The sequence below is a fragment of the Vigna unguiculata genome, chromosome 1, assembly GCF_004118075.2.
Source record: "Vigna unguiculata cultivar IT97K-499-35 chromosome 1, ASM411807v1, whole genome shotgun sequence".
Classification (NCBI taxonomy): Eukaryota; Viridiplantae; Streptophyta; class Magnoliopsida; order Fabales; family Fabaceae; genus Vigna; species Vigna unguiculata.
This window is the reverse complement of record NC_040279.1, coordinates 35,710,321-35,732,632: the sequence shown is the minus strand read 5'-3', so window position 1 is coordinate 35,732,632 and position 22,312 is coordinate 35,710,321. Positions and strand designations below refer to the sequence as shown.

Genomic DNA, 22,312 nt, shown 5'->3' with positions numbered 1-22,312 from the left:
GTGAGACTTGAGACGTGCGACGTCGGACGTGAGACAAGAGACGTGAAACATGAGACGTGATACGACGTGGGACATGAGACTGAGCCGTGAGACGTAAAACGTGAAACGTGGTACATGGAACGCGCGACGTGATACGTGGAACGTGAGACATGCGACATGAGTTATGAGTTATGAGATGAGAGACGTGAGACATGAGACGTGAAACATGAGACGTGAGACGTGAGACTTGAGACCTGGAACGTGGGTCGTGAAACGTGAGACATGAGACTTGAGACTTGAGACGTGGTACATGGGACATGGGACATAGGACGCAGAACGTGAGATGGGGGACATGGGACGTGAGACATGAGACATGAAACGTGAAACGTTGGACGTGGGACGTTAGACGTCATACGTGGGACGTGAAACGTGGAACATGAGACGTAGAACATGAGACATGAGACGTGAGACGTGAGACGTGAGACATGAGACAATGTGAGACGTGAGAGACGTGAGACATGAGAGACCTGCAACGTGTGACGTGGGACGTGGGACGTGAAACGTGAAACGTGAGACGACGTGGAACGTGAGACCTAAGACGACGTGGGACATGCGACGTAAGCCGAGAGACATGAGACGTGAGACGAGAGACATGAGACGTAAAACGTGTGACGTGAAACGTGGAATATGAAATTTGAGACGTGGAACGTGAGACGTGGAACATGAGACATGAGACATGATGCTTGGGACGTGAGACGCGAAACGTGAAACATGAGACGTGAGGGGTGAGAGACGTGAGACATGAAACGTGAGACGTGAGACGTGAGACTTGAAACGTGGGACGTGAAACATGTAACATGGGACGTGGGACGTGGAACGTGGAACGTGAGACGTGAGACGTGAGAAATGACACGTAGGACGTGAGAAACGTGAGAAATGACACGTGAGACGTGAGACATGAGAGACGTGGGACGTGGTACGTGGGACGATGGACGTGAAACGTGAGACGTGGGACATGGGACGTGGGTTGTTGGACCTAGAACGTGGGACGTGGGTTGTTAGGCATGAAACGTCGAATGTGGGACGTGGGATGTGAAACGTGAGACATGAGAGACGTGCGACGTGCGACCTGCGATGTGCGACGTCCTTAAACACTAAACCTTGAAATTTATATTCATAAACTTTAAACCTTACAATTTAATTGCAAATTTTATAAGTTTAATAAAAGAATTGTTAATGTATCCATAAATTTGTACTAACAAATTTAAATTATATTCTTGTAAAAAAATGTACTAATAAAAAGAGATTAAATACATACAAAAGTGAAAGAATAAAAATATGAGGGTAAAAGTAATAATTAATGTTTATTTAACACATAAAAATAAAAATTATGAGGATAATAACAATAATTTATATTTATTGAACTCTTAATTGAGCGGAAGGAAGCAGAGGATGATGATCTGACAAGTTAAACTAAGAATGAGCAAAAAATCTAATTTTCATGATCCAATCCATATTTGCTATGATCCAATCCATTTAATATTCATTTATTAAATATCTAATCCATTTTATTGGATTTGGATATCAATCTGATCTACATTTTATATATTTTATGGATTGTATATCCATACTCTAAATCTAGATTTTCAAAATGGATAATCCAAAATATCTAATCCAAATTTTTAGTTTTTATTTTTGGTTAGGTTAGGCTAAAGGTTGAGACGGACTAGTCCAAATTTAGTCGTATTTGATTGAGTTGGCGTGACCCTATACAAAATATGGCTGAATTAGGCCAAATTTTATCAAGTTGACCTCGATCGAAATTTGGCCCAGCTGGTGCGCGCTCTTTATCAACAGATTTTTCGGTTTGTAGTTACCAACAAATTTTTTGGTCAACAATTACCGTTGAATTTTTTCGTCAGTAATTATCGACGAATTTTATAGACAATTTTTTTCGTAAATAATTATTGACGGAACATAATTTTTGTCGGAAAAATATATCGACAAGAGTTTTACTAACGAATGTAGATAATCTATCGATAATATTAGCTTATCAACAGATTTTAAATCACTACAACAAAAATCGATATTACTGACGATCAAAATCCGCGGGTAATGGTAAAAATTCGTCGCTAAATCAACATTATCGATGGTCAAAAATCCATCAGTAAAATGCTTGTCGGTAAAATTTTACCGACGGAAATCATGTTCCGTCGATAATTATCTACAAAAAATTCGTCGGTGTATTTGTCTATAATTACTGACGAAAAAATCCGTCCGTAAATTTGTCGATAATTACCGACGAAAAATCCGTCTGTAATTACCGACCGAAAAATTTGTCGGTAATTACCAAAAAATTCGTCAGTAAATTTGTTGCAGTGTTCATCTTCTTCCTCCTCCCTCTTTCAATTTTTTTTCCTTTTTTCTCTATGGTTGTCGTCGTTGTCACTGCCACCACCACCGACGTCGTCGACGTCGCCGCCGTCTTCTTCTTCTTCTTCTTCACCTCCTTCCTCTTCTTATTCTCCTTCTTCCTCTTCTTCTTCTTCTTCTTCCTCTTCTCCTCCTTCTTCTTCTTCTCCTCCTTCTTCTCCTCCTTCTCCTTCTTCTCCTTCTTATTCTTCTTTTTCTTCTCCTTCTTCTCTTCTTCTTCGTCTTCTTCTCGTTCGTTTTCTTCTTTTCTTCCTTTTCTCGTCTTCTTATAAAGTGAGATTTTAGCGGGAAAATTCTCTCTTCTTTTACCAACGGATAAATCCGTTGTTAAAATAAAATAAAATTATCGACAGATTTTACTGACAAATTTTGAGTCATGTAAGTACTGACGAATTTACCGACGAAAAAATCCGTCGATTATTTAAATTTTGGGAGAGAAATTTCTCTCTTCTTTTACCGACGAATTTTTTCGTCGGTAAATTCGTCGATAATTCAATTTTGGGCAGGAAATTTCTCACTTCTTTTATCGACGAATTTTTTTGTCGATAAATGAAATCTATGTTACCGACGAATTTTTCTGTTAGTAAAATTCGTCGGTAATTCAAATTTATCGACAAAAATATATTTATCGGTAAAATTTCGTCGGTAATTTTAATTTTTTTTGTAGTGAACATTACCGATAGATTTGACTCACGATAATATTAATTTTTCTTGTAGTTAAATTGGTACATACGAAAAACATGATATTTAAGGAATATAATTTGCACAACCTTAAAAAATGGACTCTTATAAAAAGAAAAGGATGACTCTTTTGATTATCATAAGCCCCAGACCCTAAACTTGTTTTACATTTGTAGGCCAAGTATTTTACATTTCTTTAACTTCTTCGATGGTTAATATGAGAGATCGTTCTTCTGCAACAAATGAAGAATCATCCTTGTTGGTGGGGTGAGTCAACTAGGTCTTTAAGTCAACACTTAATTTCTACAGATAGATACAGAAACAGTATGTAACTACTCAGAAATTCATCCAAAGCGATTGTTTTATCTATGATATATATTCGTCTGTACTATTTTCTTGCAGCTCTTTATTGTTCGTTATCAATCAATGATCAAATATTCAAAGCGTAACGCGTTAATGCATGAATGTCATGTTCTCTATGTTGTCCTTTCACTTTGATTCCTATCCAAACTACACACACACATATATATATATATATATATATATATATATATATATATATATATATATATATATATATATATATATATAAAAGGCTATGACAGATGAGTCCGTGTTGCATATACAATGAAATTTTCTTACTTATATTATAAATATGTTTTTATTCTATTCAGTAATCTCCTCGATAATAAACACATACAAATATAGATAATATAATATCACATCGATATATTTAAAAAATAAGATTTTATCCACGAATATTTATCTAAGTTATTGTTATTTTTACGATTTCTAATTGTGATCGTGCGTAAGTGTCCCCAATGCATTTAAGACCGGTGGTCCATAAGGTGATTTACTTGATTTATGGTGAAGTGGAGTTAGGAATTAGGAATTAGGGTTTTGAGTTGCACCAAGGACCACTAATGACGTTTTTTTAGGGAAGTCAATGCATTATAGCTTCTAAAAAATATTTTAAGAATTTCCTTTTAAAGACTTATAGTGGAAGGAGTTGAGCCTCTGGGTCAGTACCTATGTGACATGTCCATTAATATGCTCCATTTTTTCTTCTATTCACATGTTACTGTTACTGGTCTTGTCAAAACAGCTATAAAACACTTCCACAGATGCTTCGGAAAGAACTACGTAGTACACAAATCTGATGCATTTAACGTGGTTATGATGATGTTAATGAAAATAATATTTTGAAAAACAAAACAAAAGGTACAAAAGTTAACTTGTAATCATGATTGTTAAAACTTTGTTCAACCATAGGGGCCTAAATGAATTCACGATATAAATCAAACAAGGAATTAAAAGTAAAAACTGGGAAAACGTAGTATGGATATGTTACTCTAATAAAGAAATGCTAATTATTTCAATTTATAAATCAATAGGTCCTTTCGCTGCCAGTCATAAATTTAACATAGATGCATACGAAATCATAAAATATAAGTAATTACCTTAGTTATCCATTTCAAATTATATACCTTGTTAAGAATATTAATTTATTTTCAACCTTAAGACATATAAAACCCTGAGGTACTACTTTCTTAAGGTATGTATATTTCCTAGAAATAACTTTTTTTTATAAAGAAATTCGCATTTTAATTAGAATCAAACTTTTCTATTTATTTGATAATATGTTATTAAATAATCAATAAGATTTTACAATTTGCAGAGAGAGGACACTAAAACTTGCCAAAATACTTTTGTTGCATTCTCCTTTTTTATGCATGTATTTGACTTATTATAATGGAAAGGAAAAAAAAACTTATGTTATAGACTTGGAAAGAAATCTAATTAAGTACACATTAATCAATAAAATAACTTTTTATTATAAATCTGAAAATGAAATGCTAAACTACTGCACAAATAATTTTGGAACAGAATCATTTCATCAGCGTATATCATCATTGCAACCTTTATTTTTTTATTTCGATTTAGATTTTATTTATTTCAAATAAAAATGCAAAGAAGTAGACCATTTTATGAAATCTCATTCTTCGTACTAAATTATCATACGTTGTATTAATCACTAATTTCATTACAAGAAAATACTGATCAATAAATAAAAAATCATTAATCATTAAAATAGTTAATATTATGAATAAAAAATTACAATTAATTGTTAAATTAATCATTAATTAATTAAAGACTAATTTAAAAAATAATTCTTTTGATAGCATAATAAACTTTGATAGATAATGTTTAGTGACAAATTTTTTGATAATTAAAATTTTTGCAACTAAATTTTAGAAACCAATTTATAAATTAATTATAATGGTTTATTCATAATAAAAAATATTTTAGAAACCAATAATTTTTTATTTTATAAATTCGTTAATGATTAACAATTTTTTGTCACTAAAATTAATTATTATAAAATTATTTTCTTATAACTTTTTATTGTTATTAATACGTTGGTCGGTGAATGTCTCGTTTGTATATTAAATTACATTATATAAGTAAATCACATCATTGTTCATGAGAATCTTTATATTAATCCTATTAAAACTTGTATAAAATAAGTTTAAATAAAAGGGTAAGGTCTTAGTACATTGAAATAATACAAATGTTTTATATTTGCTCGATTAATAAATAAAAGAATGCTGTAAATACATGTAAGTATCATTGTCAGATTTAGAGTTTGAAATCGTGAGCCATAAAATGAAATTTATAATAAGGTTTTTCTTTTTACTTCAGTTTTTGTTTGATACAAACTATAAGTATTATTTATGTGACGAATTTTCTCGAGAAAAAATTATTAGAAATAATTAAAGTCTTTCTTTTCATATTTATTAATTAATATAAATTTATATATCTAAAATTTAAATTTATAACTACACAACTACAGTGAAACAATTGTTTTGAATTAATCCGAATTCATTCCATGTTTTTGTCCTACAATAATGATTCGGATATGAAATATACAAACGTCCTACAATGATTCGCATACGAAACATACAGACAAGATCAAAGGAACATTAAAGTAAAAGTGATAATGTTTTTTTGTTGTCGTAACATTAATCTCATCTGATCCTAGAAATGGATATAAACTAAGGCAATCTATTTTTAAACTCAGAATATGACGCATTTAGTTTCGAGCAGTGAAGAACACCCCTCTTTTTAACTAAGGATCTAGTAACATTAAATTTCTGCTATAAAAAACAGTAACACATTTCTGAAGATTTGCATGATGAAGAGATGGTTCGATTGATCACAGAACGAAGAGTTTGTGACAGTTTAAATTAGTCACTACACATCTATACAGAAAAAGCAACAAGAACGTAAAAAAATAAAAATAAAGTAGTGGTTCTGCAACATTTGTAATAATTAACATAAACAAGCCTTTTTTGTTGTAGCTGAGTCAACTTTGTTGTAGCAGCAAGGCATAGATACTAGATAGATCGCACACACAATTGAAAAACCCTTCATGATTCGGATCCCAAGAACAAATCCACTCTCTCCCAATCCAAAAAAGGGTCGTTGTCGTTGTCATTGTCGACATCCATTTGCGTTCCTCCCTCGCCGTGCAGGATGGGTCGGTCATGGTCAAGGTCTCCGGAGGAAGAACTCTCCGGCGAACATGTTGCACTTCTCTCCAACATTTGATGCTGATGATAATCATAACACGTTGAGGTCGAACCCTTTTCTTGCTCTTCACCATTTTCAGCAATCGAATGCCTCACCGTGTTCCTCCTCGGTGGTGGTCTTCTATCAAATGCACGCAAACACTTCGATTTTTTGTACACTCTGCATAAACTGAATTCCTTCCTTAACTGCAACTGATTAACAAGTACAACGCAATGAAAAGATTAGTCAACTGCCACTAAATATCATGTACGTATAGCACATAAAATTTCATGCAATGTATATACTATACAATTGAAACCAAAATTTTCTGAGTCAATGGTTGATCTAAGAACCCTAAAGAGGATGATGGTTCACCTGTGATGGTTGTTCACCTTTGATGGCGGTATACTCGTTCATCTTCCAATCGGTTTTGGCTCCGTTTGGAGCTCTTCCACTGTAGAAAACCATAGTCCTTTTAATGCCTATGATTCGATTATCCGAAGAATAAACATGATTCGGAGACCCTGTTGCTTTCCAGTACCCTGTGGTCGTGAGACGTTTTGGTCTTCCTCCTCGAGCTTCGCTCTCTTGCCTCGGAATGAAAAAGAACCATTGTTCCGTGTCTCTCAGACTCGCCTCTCCAGAGATTTCTGCACACCCCAACACCACAATTTAACACAAAAAAAGTATTAATATTTTATGACCGATTACATATACATGTTTGACCCGGAAGGTTAATATCATAAAATATTGAGAATCAATTCACAATTGTACATGTGAAAACAATGTTTGATAGAGGAAACCCACTGGAATAGTGTAGAATGTTGATGAAAAATGAAAAGAAAAGAGAAATAAGAATTTTACGTGGGAGTTGGGAGGGGTTGTAGTCGTAGATATCAACCACCGGAATCACACGATTCATGTCCTCTCTTTCTCCTTCGAGTTTATTATGAAGATAGAACGAAATCAGCTCTTCTTCTGTGGGGTAGAAACGATAACCTGGTGGCATAATTTCCATCTTCGATCACTTGCTCAGACACTTTTACTCTCTCTCACCGATATTTTTTGTTTTCTTCGTTATAGGTGTAGACCAATTCTCAAGCACTACACCTCGTGGTGTTGTTATATATAGATAGAGATGAACAAATACTACTAGCGATTTCAGGGAATCAACAAGGAGGTACTCTGAGTAACATGGTGCAGGACCACAAAATGTGAGAAGTCTACAAGAATATTAACTCTGTTAACTTTAGAAAAATGTTATATTTTTTTTATTATATAGAAATTTAAATTTTTGTACATGGGATTTATTTATTATTTTTAAAAAATAGTGTTGATATTTTTGTTGGTTTTACGTATTTTTATATATTAAAATTAAAGCACGCGACCTCGGAATCAATGACTGAGAAAGTTAGGCAAAGGTGATAGTAAAAGACAAAATTGCATCCGAGTGAAAAGGAGAAGAAAAGGAGATGGCGTACTTAGGCTAAGTTGCCACGAAATTTCCAATCCACGCGCTTACACCGTCGTTGGCATAATTATGCCTCCGTACGTTCCCTTTCCAAAATTCTCCATTTTTTTCTTTTCTTTTATGGTTCATTTAATATATTAATATTTGTTTTGTCCTCTCCGGTATCAGTAATTTTAGGATATTTTAACAAAGAGTGGAGATATTTGACACCCAAAATTACATTCATTTCACATTAAAAATAAAAATATTTTAATTATATTTATTTTTTTAATTTAAAAGTGTAATATATATATATATATATATATATATATATAGTATTAGTGTTAAAATGAATGTACTTTCTAGAAAGAGTGTAAACAAACTTTTTACTTATAATAAATACGAAGATGAGAAACAAGCGGAAAGATATATGAAAAGAAATCGCTGAAGAAAAGAAAACAATAAAATTAAAAGTTAAATCATTGACGCCATATTGAATTTTTTTCTTTTGGTATATTTTCATTTTCAAAATTTACAATTAAATGATTTTTTTTTCAAATTCAGTTATTTTGATTTAATTATGTTAAAAAATTATTTTTTTTAATGTATTTTTTACTGATATTTAAATTATTTATACGATTTGATATATTATCCACTTAAATATTATTTATTTTTATTGTTTTAAAATTAAAATATGTCTAAATTTTGGATAGAATTTATTTTTAATTTTATTAAGTTCAAGTAGTAAAAATATAATTAGTTCTAAAATAAAATAAAAAAATAAGCATTACTTTTTAATAATAACGAAAGTTAAGGTTTAAAAAAACATGTCATTGATGACTTTGTGGGATGTAACAGAAAAGTTATTAATGAAAACTGTTTATACTAGTTGTAAAAGGAGTTAAATATTCATTTTTTATTCAACAAAAAATTTAAAATGATATAATATAACTTTAAGAATATATATGTACATGAATATTAAAACAACATAAAGTTTTTTTGAAATAATTAAACTAAGTTCTTTTTCAGAATTTTATTAAATTGATTCTTTAAAGAAAAGTTTTTTTTTCTAAATTTTGTTGGGTATTCAAATTATTGAATACAGTCTCTATTTCACTCAGATCAAAATAGTATAATTAATTACTTATGCTCCTTATATTCGGTCTATTTAATGAATATGGAAAATTAACAAATCAAACTACAATTTTCAATTCAAATTAAAACCAAATTTCAACGTTTCAATTAATACATGCATGTACTTGATCATAATCATATCTCAAATATCAAATTTCAACTTTGATAAAAAAAAAAGTGTAATTTTAACATGTAAGACAGATTTTCAAACTCAAAGACCTACTAACAACTAAGAATATACAAAATGACATACTTTTTAAATAATATAATTAATATTAATCTTAATTTCTCTTACAGGAGTTATAAGTCTAGTTTTTTCTACTGAATTTTTTGTGTTTTTCTTTAGTGAGTATTAAAAACACATTGTTTTCATATTTTAAAGATAACTTTAATATATTTTAAAATTTTAAAATTAATATATTTTGAAAGCATGGCAAAAGAATAATATTGAAAAATTAATCCAAATTTGGGAGTTATTTTTCTCCTTAAGGCAATAGACTTTGAAGAGAATTACAAATTCAAGAATCATCAATGAAAATCTCGAAAATAATAAAAACATCATAATGAAATGAACATATAATTATATTTTTCCATAAAATGTCACATGCATGTTAAATCATCTCACATATGAGCAAAAGGCACAAAAGAGAATTTGAGAACAGCAGAAGGGACGAAAAAAAACTTACCCTAAGTTATCGTGAGTGATTTAAGCATGTTCTTCACTTTCAAACATTAAAAATATTTATCCAAAGTTATAATTTTGGTTTGATTTTTCTGCTCACAAACATTAAAATTGTATCATTAAAAGCTTGTATACTTTTATAAATTAACATTAGAAAATAATGCATAGTAATTTATTTCACAATTAAGAATTTAGACAGTACAACAAACGAATCCTATTTTTATTGTTATTTTAAATGGTATAATGTTTTATATATTCCTCTTATTTTCATAATTATTTATAAATAATTTATTTTTTATTTTCTTATAGTTATCCTAATTGACGTCCATCTTTATAAATTTTAATTTTTTTTTTCACGTGAATAATTGTATCTTACCATTTTACAGATTACTTTAGTCTTAAAATACTAATAATATACTAGACAAGATGAATATCTAATATAACTTTAAATAATATTTACTGTTTTTTCAAAATTTAAGATAGTTGAAACATATATAATTTATTGTATATTTAAATTCGTATTATTTCATATTTTTGTTACAACTTATTTTATTATGTTCCGATTTTTGTTAATGCATTACGGATATAAATATAAACTAAATGCATTACGGATATTCTGTTTAATATTTGTTAATTTCTTCGTAAAAATATTATAAGACTGGAAAGAAATAAAGAGTAATGTTGCAACATATTAAATAAAAAGCTTTTGAATTCAAAACAATATCTATTAAAAGAAACATCCTTGATTTATTTATTTTTGATCGTTAACCTGTGTAGGAATGTAAATGTAATGGTTTATAAATACTTGAGGACTATATGTATATAATGTATATATAAATATTAATGTAATGTTTTCATATTAAGTATAATTTGAAAACGTTGAAAAATTTAAATATCATTTACTCTATTTAATAACATAATTATCTTAATTACTTGGGCATGGCTGTAATTTACTTCATCACGCCATCGTGCGGTTGGGGCCGGTAATTGCGACGTCAATTATGCTTATGAAAATGATTTATTTACTTAATTCAAAATCTTTTTTTTTGTTGTTGCTGTGATTTTATTATTGAGAAAGTATTTTAAAACTGTAATAAAAAAAACACTCAATGATTTTTAAAAATTTAATTGATTTAGTTAGAGTTTATATTAGAGTCACAATTTAATCTGCAATTATGATCATTCTATCAAAAATAAATTTTCCTCTGATGGCACTTCATTTTATAAAATTTAACTAGTTTTACATTCATTCGTTGTGATTGACATCATGTGATGCGTCACTTAAAAAAAATTGAAATTAATTTTGAACCTAAATTTTAAAATACGAAATCGATATTATTTGAGGTGTTAATGTGAAACCTTGCCAGCTTACTTTAGTTGCATCGAAAAAGTGGATGCTCATTCTCACTTAAACTACCTTATTACTATCTATTAAAAAAAACTTTTTTTTTAATCTTTCTTAAATTATTTTATATTTTAAAGTAAAAAATAGTTATTTCAATGATATTTTGCTTTTGTTGACAAATAAAAACGTATACCCATCAAAAATTTTAGTCCCAACCAGAACGTTAATCCCTATTAATTATTTATTGCGTGTAGCTTTTTTTGAAAATAAAAGATTTTAACATAATTACTTTGGATAACTATGAATCTCAATCAAAAAGATTTCTTCATTAATGATATTTAAACAAATCTTTGAACAACCTTGTGATGAGAATGCTTAGAATTAAAATTAATTAAAAGCTCTTTTAGAGAGATGATATGAGTAAAATTAAATGAAACATGTCATAACCAAATAGTAAAATATAATTTTTTATCATCTAATTGATATGATATTTCATATTTTAGATTTATCTTTTTATTCTAATAATTTTTTATGTGATAATAAATAATTTTTAAGATGTTAACAAAATTGAGATGTAGAAATTATAATAATATTTTATTTAAAAAGTAATATCAACAAACTATATTTCAATACTAAACATGTGAAACATTTAAATAAAGTTGAAAATAATATCATATTCACGCATGATTTTTTCAAGCGGATGCACGCATTCAGTGCCCATCAATACTTCAAACGAAATAGTGTCCTGATAATAATTTGTTTGTTTCTGATACAAATAATTATTATCATTCAAAATTGACTTGTTCTTTTTGTGTGATTCTTATATAAATAGAAGTTAATATATTTGCTTCCTCTTAAAAAATATCCTTTTAATTAAACGTGATTATACTGTATCTATATTTTTATACAAACAACTTCGACTTATCTAAAAAGAGCATAAAATTGCTTTTCTCTACTTTTACATTTTAAATTTTTTTACCTAAATATACTAAAAATCATAATAAAGAATTATCTTATCAAATATACAGAACAAAAGAGATAAAAAAATGAGAAAGATAAAACACACTTTAAAGAAAGATTAAATATAACAATAATTTATTCTCGTTAAAGGCAGGTATCCCTTCACCAAAAAGGAATAAAATAAATAAGTTAGCAATATTCATTTAAAAAGAAACAATAAAGTATAAACAATTTCATACCTTCATTATTGAGTTGATCAAAATACATTTATATCGTGCATGATTTTTTTTATTGTAATTTACTTTTTCGTTTAATTATGTTTCAATCAATTAATAAATTTGAGAATTTTTAATTTAATTTTCATTTTTTTTGTCTATTGAGTAATAAATTTAAATTTTCCGATTGAATCTTCACGATTAACTTTTTTTTTTAACTTAAAGATATAACTATTAAGTGATTGACATGGTTAGTACATGTCACTTGTTGATTTTGTTGAAAATTCTACATTGACTATAGATAATACAATTTTATATTGTATAAATGGGTACAAATTTTACTTTACAAGTCGATTTTATGACGTTGAGTTAGACTTAAAATTAATTTTCTAATATAGTATCAGAGTCATGGTTCGACTAGAAATAAAAAAAAATCCATATTATACAAGTGGATACAAATCTCACATTGCAAAACCAGTTTTGTGAAATTGAGTTAGATTTAAAATCTATTTCTTAATAGATTTGTTGTCACATTTAATTTTATTATTTTTATAATTTTATTATAAATTTTAAAATTTTAAAATTATCAAATCATAAATTACAAATATATAATTTATAAAATTTTAATAAAAAATTATACGAGAACAATTGAGGAAGGTATAACAATATAATAATCATATAACTAAGTTAGTAAATGAAGTTAAAGGTAATCATTTAATTGAAAAATTTACATATTTATAGAATACTCAATGGACTATAGAGATTTATTACAGATACAATCGAAAATTATTAAATTTATCAAAAACTTAAAATATAATTAAATATTTTAGTTGAGAAAGACCACATCTCTCATCTTTCCTTCCAAGCCCATGAAACTATCTTATATCTCTCAAATATTAAACAAAAAAATTAAACTCATAACTTTTCTCTCTTCCTTTTCACTCTACCACTGAGCCATCTTATTTTTCTTGGATAACATTATAATAACATGATAACTTAACTTTAAGCATTTATATTTGAAAATTAAAAAATAAATAAATGATTCCTAATATATTAATACTTACTTGAGAAGGAAATATCATATATCATATTAAAACAATTATCATATGATGCTGTACTAAAATATTTGATAAATTGATAAAATAATACCCCATTTATCGCTACATATTATGTTATACGAGTATTTATTAATTAACTAGTTTAGTGCCAATTTTCAATTCATCTTATTAAGTTTTATTAACTATATTATTAGTAGTAGTATTATTATTTTCATTAAGTTTAAATTCTTTTATATTTTACGCACTTTTATTTATTTTTTATTATATGAATATTTTATATTTTGAAATTGTGAGGTTTAATTTTTTTAGCCAAGTAATGTGATAATTATTTGTTTCCGTTATTGTATTTATTTTTATGTATAAGGTTTTATGATTAATACAAAATAATATTACAGTAGTTAATATGTAATGATAAATAAATTGTTGTTATTGCTTTATTTGTTATTTATATTTTAAGTTTACATTTTTTTTAATATATATATTTCCACGACGAGATGGAAAGAAATGAAAAAAATAAATAAAAATAGAAAACTTGATAACGGGTTTGGTCATTGTGGTGGACGATGGCATTTCTTGTACGAAATTATTAATGACTTGGGTTGACAAATTGACTTAGAAACTCTTGTGTTGTGTTGTCCTTATATAGGTGACACTGACTTCATCCTTTGGTTTTGAGTGGGAAGCCATGCATTGGTGTGTGACTAAATTGTTTAGTAGTGTGAAACAAGACAAATATACGTGTCTTCCTTGTTTTCAACACGAATTTAAAATTGTTATAGTCACCTAACATGTCAACCCTTTGGAATATATATAATTTACCTAGCATATGAATTTCAATACTCAGGTTCTATGGTAAATGTAATTTTTTAGAAACTTCCCCTGTAGGCCTTAAAAAAATGTAATTATTGCTGTGAGCTTTTTTGAGTTAATTTAAAAATAAAATCATATATATTTTTTTTTAAAAAGTCATGCATAAATTAAGTTAATTTTTTTTCTCATATTTTTCTCTTCTAAAATTTTACAAGTAAAAACACACACAAACAAAAAGTGATAAACTTTTTTTTGGATGTAAACTTTTATTTATATTGAGTTTATTATGGAAAATTATTTATGCTTTTAAACATGTTTTGAAATAGGACTTTCAAAATTTTTGATTCGAGAGCATTTTTTCTTTAGTGTATTATGATTTTTTAGATCAATGAGTGGTTTTTTATAATCTTACAGGAAGATGACGTCGATATTTGCATTTTCTAGTAAGTTTCTATACTTGAAAGTTTTTTATATTTTTTCATGAAGGAAATCATTGCATTACTAAGTTAGTTATTTTAGCTTTAATTCGTAATATAAGTTGTTTGTTTTAACTTCGTGTATTTATTTATATTTTTATCATAATAGGTATAATTTGTTTATGTTTCATGAATTATAATTTTTTGAGAGTTAGATGTGAAAGTTGATACTAATTTGTTAGTTATTTACCAAAAGATAAACCTAAATTTCATTGAAGAAAAAATACTTGTATATGATGTAGTCAGTAATATTGTATAGTCAATCCTAACAAGAACAAATTATTATTTTATTTATTAAGAGAATTATAGTGTTTTTATACCTATATTGAGCATTAATAAGGGAGAATGTACGAGAATACAATTATTAGTGAAAAGAAAAAAGAGTTATTACATTCTTATTTATGTATGGTATAATAATTAGAAAAATGTAGGTCTTGATGTTATATATCTTGTTATATATTCAACACAGTGGATCTATAAATTCAGTTGTAGTCTATATTAGAGACGTAAAAATGAGTTTCAATTTGTAAACCGAACTCACTTAGTTCATAGGTCAAAAGGGATTTGAACCGAGTTAAAGGTAAAAATACTTACTTAACTCACTGGAAATTTTTGTTTTTTTTTTGTTATAATTGTTTACTACATCAAATTATATAGGTTCATAATTTAATATTTTTAAATACTAGAATGTTGTTTTATAATATTTAAATAGTTTGAATGTTTGATTTATTTCTTTGCAAAGTTATATACGTTAATATTTTAATCTTTAACTACTATCTTTATAATAATATTTCGATAATTATGTAAACACTTTAATTCCACTATTATTAAAAATAAATTGATTCAATTCAATTTCATTATAATGTAATAAATATATAAAATAAATTGCAAAAAGAAAAAAATTCGTAAGTAAGTCAACCCACTAACCCATCAACTTGCGATGGATCGGATCGGGTTGTAAAATTTTTGACTCACAAAAAAAGTGAAATGGATTGAACTTAACATTTTTTAACTCAATCCGTAGTGAGCCAACTAGTGTGAGCTGGGTTGGCTCACTTTAACACCCGTGGTATGTATGAAGCTCTACAAGGTACACGATGAAGACATCACTTGTAGAAAGAAAAAATCAAAATTAATATTACGAGAGATATTAAAGTTGAAAATTTATATTATAATTCTAGTTCTTTATTCTTTAACTTAATAGGATCATTAATTCTTTCAATAACCTACACTAAATCACAAAAATAATATAACAAATAAAATTAAAAAAATAAGAATCATAATATCATTATTTAATTAAATTTTTACTTGAAGAAAAACATTACATAATAAATTTTGGTCGGAGCGCATCGAAAGGAATAAAGTGACGTAATAAAAGTAGCACGTTTTTCACTATCAGGTAATAAATCGAGATCGTCGTTTTCAGAAATAACAGTATTACTTGAAATATACATTTTTTCCATAAAATTAGGAAAGTTTAATTTTAATCTTTATATTATAATTTCACACCGAAAACGTACATGCATTTTCTTTTTGGAAGGTGAGAATGAGTCCCTCTCAAATATGGATTGACAATAACTTTTTTTCTTCCGCGACAAGTTATACCATTTAGTGGTCGAAAACAATTTGACCTTTTATTTATTTTTTTATGATTAATGGACTCAATCAACCACAATCTATATGCTTCTTTTTGGTCAATGGATTTTACTACAGAACATCAATTCTAGTCATTCAATGAAATTGATACCTCCAATTTTAATTGCTACTTAATTTACCTTGCATTTCATCCTAATTTCATTTCCAAGTCTTCTATACCCATTTTTAGCATTGTTACGTCACGCTTACAAAATTAACCGTTTTCAAACTTTCCAGTCTTATTTTTCCAATGATTTTTACATTATGGATCATGTCGTCACTTTTTTAGTTAAAAGAGCTTGTCTATTTTAAATTGGTCTCAAATTAATTAAAAAGACTATATTTTCAAATTGAATATTAGATCATTGTTTTAAAACTATTTCAATTCTTCCCAACCATATATTACTATTTATATGCTGAAATGTGCTATTTATATATATATTTTTATTGAATTGAATTATTCTTTTTTTTTCAAACTCTAATCCTTGTCTTGTGGTAATTTTAAAATAATAGTCAGTTTTTAAAATTAAATAATTATAAATTTAAATTTAAATAACAAATATTTCAGTCGATTCTAAATTAAAATATAACAAACCTATAAGAATATGGTAGATCTTCTCATTTTTTTTTTTCAAAAGCATTCGACATCAGGGAGAATTTTTTTTAGCCCAGAGACAATTATTGGGCAAACTTTCTTAGGCAGAACTTGAAGGATATCGTGACTCGGCCTTTTTGTTTCCTGCATCCTGTTATTACTAACTGCACCCTGTACTGATTAAAGAGACTGAGGTACTCCTTTTTATTCCAAAAATTTAGTTATATACATTTCACGCATTTTGGAAAGCTTATTCTAGAAATTTATTAAAGAAATTTCATTCTGAAAATCCTATTTTGAAATTCACATTCTGAGAATTTTATGTAAAAGATTATGTTCCAGAAATTTCAGAAAACTTATTGTGAAAAATTTTCCTAAACAAAATTTGGAAGTCATTACTTCATTTTGAAGTTTATCGGGGTGCACCAAAACATTATGGGGGTGCTGGAAAAAAAAGTCCATGACTAGGACTGAAAAGAAAAAGAAACGACACTGTAAGATAAGAAAATATATGGGCACAACTTGAAACAAGTTTAATATTTTAATATCTAGCTTTTTTATATTTTTTTACATATGCATTCCTTTTTATTTTAAACAAAATGTTTTAAATATATATTTAAAATTTTTATTCTTGAAATCATATTTTGATTACGATGGATCTCCTGAAATTGAGTTCCAAACGAGCATTTAATATAAAGCAAAACCAGATTTCGAAATGTATTAAAATTTTAATTTTAATGCTCTAAGATTAATTTATCAAATATGTTAAATTAGAATATTTTAAAAGATATTTATTGTATTAAATAAACTCCTAAAATTTTAAATTTGATCTTAATTTTTTTAAAACAAATTTCCCATTTAGTTTTTTTTTTTAAAATTGATTAAAGTTAGGCGAAAAAAATAAGTAAAAAGCAATCTCCTATGCGGAACTGAAAACTGAAATTAGTTGCAGCCCATATAGTGCAAAAGGCCTTACCAGGTAGCCGAACCATGATATACAAAAGCCCGATAAGGGTAATTTGGTCTTTCAAAATATCCATGACACTATATATACCCTCGTTTCGTTTCTGCAACAACTAGGGTTTTACCTTCATTCTTTTGTTTCTCTTGTTTCAGACTGCATTTTCATTTTGTTTTTGTTTCTATTTGGTGATAATATAATTGGTTGCTGAATCTATTTCTATAAGCGCTGCCCTTAAGATCGCCTTCCAAATTTCTCCATGGAAGCGTGTCGAGTCATAGCAGCGCCATATCAACACGCTTTGAGGTTTCTCTTTAGGGTTTCCCTTTGAGTCCTCTTTTTCCACCTTTCTCTTCTTATCAGGATTCATTGAACCCTCTGTATTCCACTGGAGTGTGATTTTCCATTTTTGTTGATTTCTATGGCAATTGGGATTTATTTCTCAATTTGTCTTTTCAGATTCAACTAATTGGACTTCATCTTCTTTGGTTGGGTTATGTATCAGTGCCTCTGTATCTGGTGGGAAACATTTGAATAATTTTGTTTTTTATTAGTTTTTTTGTTTTGTTTATTTATTTATTGTATCTTGAACGAGGAAGAAAAGAAAAGGCAAGGATGATGATTCAATTAGATGTATGAAAGGAAATTTCCTTTCTGAATTCAAAATCTTGAGGCAATCCATTCATATACCTGACTTGCCTAAATCCTCTTTAATTTTTCTTAATGGTGTTGTGATTTAATTTAATTATGGTAATGTAATTTTGATTTACTTTTGTAATATTTGATTTGGAAACAAGTAGATTAAAATTTTCAAGAATTATTTTTGTTTAAAAATTGATTAAATTTTGTTGGTAAATTGCATCCATAATGTATAGAATAGTTTTTTTGGGAGTATGAGGGAGACTTTATTTTGTATTTTTGTAAATGACTTTTTACTATTTCATTCTATTCAGTTTCAATATAATTGAATAACATGTAAATTTAAATATAATCTGCCTCTAAATTTTACATTGTAGATTTCTTTACATTAATTTAGTTAGTGTATTTGAGATTAATTTGAGTTAAATCATTGATATTAATATTACAGCGAATGCTTGAAAAATAAAAAATATATAACTAGGGATGGGTTAATAATTTGCAATAATTATGAGAAAAAGAAATAGAATTGTGTATTTTTGATGGGTGAATATGTGAAATTTTGGTGCATGAGATGATGGAGATGTGTTCAATTGATGGATTGAAATCTAATAAACCATTCTTGTATATATTAAAGGAATAAGCGTTTCCCTTCAAATCTCAATTACTGGCCAAACATTTCGCTCTACAAAAGGAGAATATTCTCTATACCACAAACATTATTCAACAATTTACTTCTAAAAATATAAAAAGATTGAAAGACAAAATTATATAACTAAAATATGGTGAAATTTTTGTTATGTATTAAATAGTAGTAATTTTTTAAAATTTGTTAGTGTACTCTTTTCGTTTATCTCAATTGTAATTTTAAAAAATTAAATGTTATTTAACCTTCACCCTAAAATTGTTAGCAATCTGATTTTTTAAGAACGAAGCTTGGGAACTTGGAAGTAATGACTTTCCATGAGTGGAATTCAGTAACTTTGAGCTCAAATTTAAATGAACCAATTCTTTTTATAAAAGAACGTCTTGAGAAGATATATTTTAAATTAATAAATTGTAAACATTGAATTAAAACATTAAATTAACTGTATAATATAACAAAAGAGTTGTGTTAAAAATAATTAATTAATAAAAGAAGATAAATAACATGAGAAGACACGAGCAAATGGAAGACAAGCTAATGTACACGAAAATTAATTATATAATCATTAAATAAGTTAGATTGATGAAACACATTCTTAGAACACCAATCACATAAAAAAGGGTCTCCTCTATACTGAATTATTCAAATAAAATTTATTAATATTGAAAAACAAAGAAGTTTTAATGCTTGATTGTATACAAGTCACTAAAATTTCAAAAAATCTGTTGACAGAACCTCACTCTCAACCCCTAGTCCATCCTTATTTATATGAGTTTGAATGCCTAGTGGAGTATTAGGATGTATTAGGATGTCCTTACTTTAAAGCATTTCATAGAATTAGGATAACCAACAAGTCTCTGATCTTCTTTTTCTGCAATTATGTAGATTCAGGCATGTTCCATTCCGATGCTTCAAACCAACTCATTCATTATACTATTCATCAAATCCCCAAAATTCATCATACATCCTAAAATATGTAAACTTAAGATTCTACCATCCTCAATTCAACAGCTCATACTCTTCAAAATCAACAATTTGTCATAGAATCACACATGCAACTACACATTCAGTCAATTGAACCAGTTTAGAACTTATAATAGCTGTAATTAGCTTCCTTTACATTTAGTAACAACTCAATACTGTAGAACAACCTCAAATGCATAAGAATATTTATTTGCTTCTAAGAACAACACAAACATAATCGATGTACACCATTAGAATCATTGATCAATTAGAATCTTATAGATGACTCTAAAGACACATGTAGATTAGATAGATCCACATGCAAAATAAGAACAAATTGAACATGTAAAAGGGACAAAAAACTAACTTACTCAAATAGAGAAATTGATTTGTTAATCTTGAAGAACTCACCACCAGAAGTAATTCTACGGTATGATTTTTTAAAATATAATGTGAGATAACTTAGATAGAAGTAAGAGAGCTTTAGAAAGATAGTTTTTAAAGAAATTGTGTATTTTAAAGTAATGAATCTCTTTTATGAAATTTCTATTTATATTTAAGCCTTTTATTATTAAAATAATAATGGAGTCTCACTATTTTAAACACAATATTAATACTAAAATACCATTTTATAGTTTCTTTACACATGTTGTATCCAAGTATAATGGGATTTGTAGTACGCAAGTATATATGGTGTTGCTAAAGGTAACTTGGAGTATGCTACCATGGGTATTTTCATGGATAATTTTTTTTGTTATGTATGAATTTAAATACGTTTTATGTTAAGTTGAATTCAATTGTTCTTGTTGAGAAAATTTTAAGAAAAATATTTTTTTAAAATTCGGTTGGATTGTGATTGTATTATATTTTAAAATTTTAATATATTTTATATATTTGACATCCCATAAATTTTTATATTATAGATTTTAACACTCTTCAAATATTGATTAAAAATTCGCCACTTCTCATTTATAATTGTTCCATACAAATATATTTATCAATTTTATCCACACACATTGAGTGAATTTTTTAAAGTTAATAACAAATTATTTAAGCAATTAAGACATAAGTATTATCGGTAACTATACTAAATTACAATTATATTTCGATCAGAAAAATACAAATAAGTTGTAAAGGTTGGCTTAAGTCCATAAGCATAACTAAACGAATAATATAGAAAAGAAAAAGCAATCAAAGTATTCTTCCTATCATTACAAATATAATCACACTATAGACGTATTTTAACAATCTTCAAGCATCATATTGGCATCACTATTATATTTTACGTTTTCTCCATACTATTAATATAATCAATAAAATGCTTAATTTTATTTTCTCAAATTTTATGGCAATTCACACCTTTATTCACAAAAGTTACAAACTAGTAAATGATATCTTTATTCGTAGTTACATAAATACTAAAAAAAAACCGGAAAAAAAAATTAACACCACTTTTTTTATCTACATTCACTTTGACAATTTCTTTTACAATAAAATATTATATTAACGTAATAAAGATAAAAATAAATTATTATAATAAAATTATAAATTTTTGTGTCATTATCCATTACCCAACTTAAAAAAGAGAACAAGACTGTATATATTTATTTATTTCAGTTCTTGAGACACCATATTTACAAGCTTGATTCCATGAATACTTTTGTCAGATTCAGTGACTTAAATAGTACAATATCAAACTAAGATTAAAAAAAAAAGTCAAATCCTTAAGAAAAGGTCAAGAAGAATCTTTTAACCAGCTAATTTAATAAAGCTCAATTAAAAAATATTTAAAAACATTTATAAAGCTAAATTTATTAACAATAATAAAAATCGTTTACATTAAAAAAATATATTTTCAAATAATAGATTTATTAATTATAAACTTTAATTAATAATAATATATTTTATATATCTAAAATTAATTATACATTTTCCAATTTATTAATCTCAGTCTAACATGAAATTAATATTGTAAATGTATCTTCCTAAATGAATATTTTTATTACAGATTATATATTTATATAATTAAAAATATTTTTAAAACAGTATTAAAAAAAGTAATAATTTGGCATTGAGAGCC

At 27.3% G+C, this 22,312-nt stretch overlaps 1 protein-coding gene and 1 non-coding gene across 3 annotated transcripts; one reads left to right on the top strand and one right to left on the bottom strand.

Moving 5' to 3' along the window:
• Positions 1-6,281: 6,281 nt before the first annotated feature.
• Positions 6,282-7,903, bottom strand: LOC114179648 (NAC domain-containing protein 90-like). 2 transcript variants are annotated; one of them, XM_028066061.1, is made up of 3 exons: positions 7,531-7,903; positions 7,042-7,316; positions 6,282-6,878 (listed from the first exon to the last, which is right to left on the bottom strand). In XM_028066061.1, exons 1-3 carry the CDS (start codon positions 7,682-7,684, stop codon positions 6,525-6,527), a joined length of 783 nt encoding a protein of 260 aa, XP_027921862.1. In that variant the 5' UTR covers positions 7,685-7,903; the 3' UTR covers positions 6,282-6,524. The 2 variants fall into 2 exon arrangements, with proteins under 2 accessions (XP_027921862.1, XP_027921868.1); XM_028066067.1 differs by having other exon boundaries at positions 6,282-6,872.
• A 10,688-nt stretch (positions 7,904-18,591) lies between these two features.
• On the top strand, positions 18,592-18,691 carry LOC114165696. The gene has a single exon (XR_003599757.1). It is a non-coding gene; the product is annotated as a small nucleolar RNA Z266 (small nucleolar RNA).
• Positions 18,692-22,312: the final 3,621 nt, after the last annotated feature.

What these genes read in the sequence shown, in the direction of transcription:
- LOC114179648 (XM_028066061.1), bottom strand. Translation starts at nt 7,684, where the DNA reads ATGGAAATTATGCCACCAGGTTATCGTTTCTACCCCACAGAAGAAGAG. An exon ending in CAACCCCTCCCAACTCCCAC is followed by an intron (nt 7,317 to 7,530) that starts GTAAAATTCTTA and finishes TGGGGTGTGCAG; the next exon opens with AAATCTCTGGAGAGGCGAGT. An exon ending in AAGGTGAACAACCATCACAG is followed by an intron (nt 6,879 to 7,041) that starts GTGAACCATCAT and finishes CTTGTTAATCAG; the next exon opens with TTGCAGTTAAGGAAGGAATT.